General features: G+C 57.5%; 1 protein-coding gene across 1 annotated transcript in view; it reads right to left on the bottom strand.

Annotated features, from left to right (window-relative positions):
• The window catches only part of PRRX2 (paired related homeobox 2), a 53,716-nt gene that overhangs the window by 45,291 nt on the left and 984 nt on the right, over window positions 1-7,441 (bottom strand). Inside the window, exon 2 of the mRNA XM_010856954.1 lies at window positions 7,393-7,435. Within this exon, the coding sequence (XP_010855256.1) occupies window positions 7,393-7,435 (43 nt within the window). The remainder of the gene's footprint in view (window positions 1-7,392; window positions 7,436-7,441) is intronic.

Raw genomic sequence — 7,441 nt, forward strand, 5'->3', positions numbered from 1 at the left:
AGAGGCAGGACTGTGCTACGCAGAAGTGACTGGGATGGCCTGACACCCAGGGACGGGAGATCCAGACGTGACTTATGACAGCATCCACCGTAGCCAAATGTGGACGGCAAGAGGAAGTGGTTGGAGCTGTGTCCCCGTCTCCTTTGAGGTCCAGGGGGCAGCCTCCCCCTTGTACCCTTTAACCTGCTGGCAGGGTCCTTCTTCTCAGGTCTCCACCCAAGGAGCGTTATCACCGACCCACCGCAAAATGAGGAAACGGGGCAACTTGCAAGCTTTCTGGTTAAGTAAGTCTGTTTTAAGGACCATTCTCGACTCTGAGATGAAAATGCTGAGAGGTGCTCGCTTGGATAAAAGGATGGGGGCAACAAGATGACAGTTGTTGTCAGTAAATGGCTTTTCTTGGCCACTTAAAAATGTGTTTCAGTTTATCTTTAATTTTTTGGCCATGCCACCTGGCATCCCATCTGGGGACTGAACTCGCGCTCCCTGCCGTGGAAGCATGGAGTCGTAACCCCTGGAAGGCCAGGGAAGCCCCTCTTGGCAACTTCTAAAACTGCCCCACTCTATGCCAGTTCTTCGAAGTGCCTGGAAATTCTCACCGGGGCTTGAGATCTGAAAGTCTAAGCAGCTGGTAGGAGCTCAAGGCGAAACACATAGTGGGTGATCGGAAAATAATTGCTGAATGCAGTGAGGGAGTGAGTGAATGAGTGAATATGGGAGCAGGCGGTAGACAAGAAAAGAAGTCCTACTGATGGTCCTCAGTCAGGGACCCTCCACAGCTCTCCCCTGTCCATGAGGCCATTCTGGATGTTTCCGGGCAGGACTTCCACTCACTCTTACATCTTCCAAGCCACCCCTCCCCGCTACAAGCCAGACAGTCCCCATGCTGCCAGGCCTGACCCACCTCACCCCCACCCCCAACCCCGGGACCCAGGTCACACTGCTGAGAATGTGGAGAAGACCCCTCCCCTGGCTGCCTCGCGGTCCCCTGAACACAGCCTACGCCAGCCTGGGAGTGGACATCCCTGGTCAGAGCACCCAGCATTCTGGGGGCTCCAGGAGTGGCTTTGGCCAGCAGTGGAGGGCAGGGGTTTGGGGACAGGCCTGGGCTGGAATCCCATATTCATTTGTGTGACCTTGGCAACCACTCAGCTTCTCTGAGCCTGTTTCTCTCTCCATAAAATGGGTATAATAAAAGGACCCACTTCTGGTTGGTGTGAAGACAATGAAGGGTGAAGCACGGGGGTGCCCTGGCCAGCAAACAGTAACCGGTCACCCTCACCACGTACCATCAAAGGCACCTGCCTTCCCCTCCACTCCCACGGCCTCTGGCCCCAGGGTGCCACCCTGGTCAGGTTCCAACGCCGAAGCTCCGTTTGTAGGATGTGTTCAGGGCAGCACTGGCGCCTTAAATCAGTCCCAAGTTTCACTCCCACCTGAGATTAGCCCCTGCCCTTTGGATCTGGCACACCAGGAAGGCCTCCCAAGTTTTGCCTTGTTCAGGCCGACCTCACATCCCTGCCCAGGACAAGACACTGGGAACCCTTCCTCCCTGCCTCTATCCACTTAGAAACCTAACACGGCTGAGGGTCATCCCAGTGCCCCACTCCGTGCCAGACCTCAGGACCTCCCTGACCGCTTTGATCCTCAAACAAACCTCAGTCTCCCCAGCAACCAGGTAGGGCTTCCCCTGCCCCACCCCTCCAGCCCAAACACTTGCTGTGCAGGAGAGAGAGGCCTGGACAAAACAAAGCCCCCCCACCTCCCCAGCCAGGAGACCTCAGGCAGGTTACTTTGCCTCTCTGGGTTGCCCCCATAATAGGAATGGCAACCACTAGCCCAGCCTGACTCATAGTGAGCATCGCCATGAGCTGTAAAGGAGGCCCTTTATTGAGCACCTACTATGCTCCGGGCATGGTCTTCCACACCCTATAAGGGACATCACTGTCCACCATCCCCATTTCACAGATAGCAACACTGAGCCTCAGGGAGCTTCCTGGGCCTCAAGGGGGCCAGCAGGGATTATCACTACTGCTGCAAAGTCACTTTTCTGGAGTCTTCTGGAAGGGAACAGTGGAAGCTCCTGCCCTGTTGAGCTTCTGTTCACAGGGAAGGACCCTTGTGGGAGTGTCCGGTGGTCCCAGGCCCCCATGCCAGGCTTGCAAGCTCCACTCAGATGATCTATTAAATAGAGCAGCAAGACCACCCTGGAACCATGGGCAGTGCACGAACTAGCCAGAGTCCTCCCTGCTGACAAAAAGCCCGAGATGCAGATCACTGGCCCCACCTACCAGGTGTCCAGCCATTCTCAGACTGAATGCCCTGGGCTCTCAGCTCTACGCCTGGTTCCTACACCTGGTTCCTCAGCTCTCATCACTCCTGTCTCCCTGCTCCTGGGCATGTGCTGAGGGAGGCTCTCACCTGTCTGGGGGGTCCAGGCTCAGCCCAGGACCCAGGCCTCAGAGACGCCACCTCCCTGGGGAGATGGGCCCATCCCAGGGCAATTTCTCAGCCCAGATCGAATCATGGAGGAGAGACAGGAGGTGCCCCACAGACACCTGCGTGCTGCTTCCCATCCTTCAGGTTGGGGCCTGGAGGTCACACACGGAGAGGCGAGCCAAAGCCAGGAGCTGGACCCGGGTGTCCCGACCGCCCTCTTCCCGGGCTCATTCACAGTGGATCGCTGTCTCCCCACCCGTGCCCCCCAGAGGAAATGGATGGAGGGAAAGGAAGGAAGGGGAGGAAGCAAAGCAGGCTTGTCTTTAAAAGGTCGGTTCTGAAGAAACACTTTTGTCTTTATCGCCTACCAGCCCTGCCCCTGTTTCGCAAGCTGGCACCTGGTACCACCCCCATCTCCCTTCTCCACGGCCCCAGAGGCTGCCGCTGCCACCTTTCAGAGCCAGTTAGAGGGAGGCTGGCTAAAAAGTCAGATGTGGAAAACAGTATGGCGGTTCTCAAAAAACTCAACATAGAATTCCACTCCTGGCCCCTCAAAGAACTGAAAGCAGGGGCCACACCCGTGTTCCCAGCAGGATCATTCACAATCGCCAGACAGCAGAAGCAACCCGAGTGTCCACCAATGGGGATACGGGGAAATCAAATGTGAACTATTTGCAACACGGTGGGATACTGCTCAACCTTAAAAAGGAAGGAAATTCTAACACCTGCTACGTGACGTACACATCGTGAGAACGTCATGCTAAGTGCAATAAGCCAGGCAACGGAAGGACAGGCACTGTACGATTCCACATCTATGAGGTCCCGAGGGTTGTCTAATTCATAGACAGAACTTAGTGGTTGCCAAGGGCTGGGGGAGGGGGGATGGGGAGTTAGTGCTCAATGGGGGGCAAAGTTTCAGCTGGGGAAGACGGAAAACGGTGGGGATGATGGTACAAGGATGCGAATGAACTTCACGCCGTCCAACTTGACGCTTCAAAACAACTGAAACGGTAAACGATGGTAGATGGTTTACTAGAAAAATCCAAAAATGAAAGGCCAGCTAGCCCATCTCTCAAACTCAGTGGTCCCTTCAGGCCTCCCGCTCAGATACTTGGCCTTGCCTGCCACCACTGGCAAAGGGGAGAGGGACATGCCACCCAAGCCGGCCGTGCCCGTGGCTTCCTTCTGCCCATCAACAGAGGTGACTCAGAGAACAGCTCCGTGGGGGTAGCCCAAACCCCCGGCCCAGGGCCCCAGCCCACCCCAGCTCAGCCTGTGCCCTCAGGCTCCAAGGGCCCCACTTGAATCTCTGAGAAGGGAACCCATTGGGTTCGGGCATTTTTCCTAAACAGGTCGCGGCCCCACTGGGGCCAGGCAGCCTCACTGGGTTGCAGGCTTCATCCCTGCCTGGCTCCAGGGGTTTCGTTTATTTTCAGTGCATCCGCATTCCTGATTCCGCCCTGCCCACAGGAGGGAATGTTTTAAGGAAAATCTCAGTTATTAATGTGGTTTCTTTTGTTGTAAGTCACTGCGAAGGCAGCAAACGAGAGTTTATTTTCCTAACGTGCTTGGCATAGCTTGGCGCCCCGGCCCAGACCTCAGCGTTTGACTTGGGAGGAACCCGAGACCCTGGTTTGCTCTGAGTCACCGGCGAAGCCACAGCCTTCCTGGTCAGTTCCAGCGGGGAGCCTGGTCCAGGGAAATCATTGGCAAGAATAGGCTAGATGTACTGATGACTCTGTGAAACGAAAGACTGAAAAATCTATTCAAAAATTTTTGAGACTGCTAACCAGACAGGTTGAAAATACATCAATTTTCTAACTCATTGGTTTCCCCATTAATCTTTATTTTTCTAATAAGGGTCACCCCATCTCTTTACGGGCTTCCCAGGCGGCACAGTGGTGAAGAATTCGCCTGACAATGTAGGAGATGCAGGTTCGATCCCTGGGTGGGGAAGATCCCCTGGAAGAGGAAATGGCAACCTGCTCCAGTATCCTTGTCTGGAGAATCCTGTGGACAGAGGAGCCTGGCGGGCTATAGTCCATGGGTCTGAAGAGAGTCAGACCCAACTAAGCGACTGAGCATGCACGCACCTCTATTTGGTTTCAGTCGCTGCCTTTGGATCTGGAAACAGCTCCAGAAGCCACAAGAAAAACCTACTTCCAAGCGTGTCCAAATCCTCAGCGAGGGGCCAGAACTGGAGGATGAAACCTCAGCCTAGGGCCCACAGATGCTGGCCTGGGGACCAGAGTCCCAGCACCCTGAGGTTTGGCTGCCTGCTTATTAAAGGGGCCCAGTGACGCAGGCTGGGCTCATGAGGATGGGGACGAAAGGTCCCTTCTCCTCCACCTTTGGAGACTCCATGAGTTGGGAATCCAGCCGCAGTAGGAGGGGGCACCTGCTAGAAAGAGGAAGTAGGGGAGCAGGGCAGGGTGCCAGTCTCTCTATCCACCTTCCTGCTCGGGGGCCCGGACCCCTGAGCAAGCCAAGGGATTCTCTCTCCTAGGCCTGGGGGCTGCCCCAGAACACCCCCAGCTCTGCCCCCCTGCCGCCTGGCAGCGGGCACCACTGGAATGCACCCAATTGGCCTTGGGGAGCTGCTTGACTCGACATAAAACATTTGGGTTTCATGGCCTAGAGATTTGTTTTCAGTCTAAGGAATGAGTATAGGGTTACCTCCTTTTAATTTTGCCAAGTAAGGACATTAAAATAAACCCATCTCCAGACATTATCCCTGTTTCATAAAAGAAAGTGCCTTTTAACACCAAAAGTGAGCTAGGAAAGACGCAATCTCAAACAGAGAATTCTTTAAGCTAGGTTTTTGAGCTTCAGGAACTCTCTGTAGTGTCCACATTGGGCTTCCGTTTGTCTGTTGAGGTCTGGAGAAAATGTCCCCAAGGGCCGAGGGCCGGGAGGATGGAGCTGAGGTCTAGAGGGTGGGGGCTTCTTGAGCCTGGCCCTGATTCTGCCTGGGGCCCCCAGTCCCTCACAGTGATGGAAGGAGATGTCCCCCTCTGGGGGGCAGACTGGCCACTGCCCTCGGCCCTGTCCCACCAGAGCCCACACACGGGGGTCCTCTGTCCCCAGTGCCTAGGAATTCCCCGTGTGCAGAAGAGAAAGGGCTCCCGGGCCCTCAGTGGGGCAGACGCGATCCCGGGGGGTTGCTGGGAAGGCCTGGGGGCTTGGGGGCTGCCAGAGGCCCTGGCCGAGCACTTGTGACCCCAGCTATTCTGGGACTCCCCCAGAAAAGCCCCCTAATTGGAGCCCTTTTAGTCTGTGAGCAGGAGAAGCAGGGCCATCTCCTGTCCATCCCCACGGCCACGGCCAGGACTTGAGGACAAAGCCCGCCTGGCCTCCTTCCTTCTCTCTCCACCCCACCTGTACTCCTTCCTTTTCCTTTCCTGCCTTTCTTCAATTTGCTCCTCTTTCTGTCCCCAGCCCCCAGGGGTCCCCCATGCCTCAGGGGAAACTCAGAGACCTCCCCTCTGCCCTGCTGGGAAGCTGGCTCAGAGCCAGCAGGAGACCCGACGGCCACAAACAACCAGCCGGCAGGACCCACCCGACACCAGGAAAGGGCACTCCACTTTTCTCTTGGCCCAAACCAGACACCATCCATCCTTCCACCAGGGAAACCCCAGCTCCCAGGAGGGGGTCAGCCTGATTCCTGATCCCCTGGGTGAGTGAACAGAGGCCAGAGGGGCTGGCGAGAGGTGGATGGACACCACTGGGAAGGACTTGGAGGCCATGGCATGCGGCTGGCGCCAGGCGGGCATGGCATGACATGTCTGAGACGCACCATGACAGTCAGGTGTGTGTCGGCCGTACCTCTCGGGTACACCCAGGCTCCTGGACAAGGCTTCTGACAAGGCTGATGACACCTCACCTTTTCCTGCACCTTCTCTCATCTGAAAAGTGGGGTACGCAGCCACCCTGGGCTCCTTGCAGACCCCGGAGGCTGGTGCAGGAAGTTGGGGACCCCAGGGACAGGTGGGAATGCTTCTGGAGTCAAGTGGGTGACTCTTAATGGGCCTAGAGTCTCCAGCAGGTCTGCCGGCTCCCCAGAGCTAGGAGAGCCAGGAGTGGTCTCAGAGGACCCCCACACTCCTTTCCAGGGCCAGGGGTGAGCTATGTGGACTCCAGCCCTCCCCCTCTCTCCAGCAAACTCTCCCCGGCCAGGATCTTTGCTTTATCTTCATCTTCTCCTCTTCCAGCCACTCCCCCCTTCTTACCAAGGGCTCAAGACCCTGCAGTCCTCTGTGACTTTTTGACAAAAAAAAAAAAAAAGCCACTTGGGTGGGTTGTTTGTTTTTAAAGCCCCTTCCTGATGACCTTTAACCTCGGCAGGGTAAGAAAGGCCTAGCTGGCTTTTCAGGGCTGGGCCGCTCCCCCTAGGGAGCTGCTAGCAGCGGGGGCAAACTGGAGGGGGAGGGCAGCATCGATACCCTAGCCAGGGCACCCTTCTTAGAAAAGCCTAGCAGGGTGTCCTGGAAGAGAGCGGGGCAGAGTTGGAGACCCAGCTGTGCGACTAGGTCTCTTCGCCCCACTCGGAAGCCTCAGTTTCCCCAGCAATAATCGCACCCACTTCTCCCAGGCTGTTTGGGAGTGGGGGGATCAAGGGGTACCACCCGGGGCAGGGCACAGGGCAGCACAGCGCCCTGTTCTCCCAACGACTGGAGGTGGATCTGGCCTCCCCCAGCCGACAGCTCCCGTCCCGTCCATCGCGGACATACAACTTCAGCGAGGGCGGCGGCGGCGGCGGCGGCGGGGGCCACGCCAGCCGCTCGGGAGGCGGCGCCCAGCGCCCGCACCCCCGGAGGTCCCGCCGCGACTTCTCCTTCCCAGGCCGGGCTCCGGCAGAGCCAGAGTCCCCGCTTCCGTCGCCGGTCCCGCGCTCGCCCCTTCGGGCCCACGAGCCTCTGGCCCCGCATCCCCGGCCCGGCCCCGCGCACTCACCGTCCTGCGGCGCCGCCTCGCTGCCGCTGCTGCCCCCGGACGGCTCGCG

The sequence above is a fragment of the Bison bison genome, unplaced genomic scaffold (genome assembly GCF_000754665.1).
Source record: "Bison bison bison isolate TAMUID 2011002044 unplaced genomic scaffold, Bison_UMD1.0 scf7180017864375, whole genome shotgun sequence".
In the NCBI taxonomy this organism is placed as follows: domain Eukaryota; kingdom Metazoa; phylum Chordata; class Mammalia; order Artiodactyla; family Bovidae; genus Bison; species Bison bison.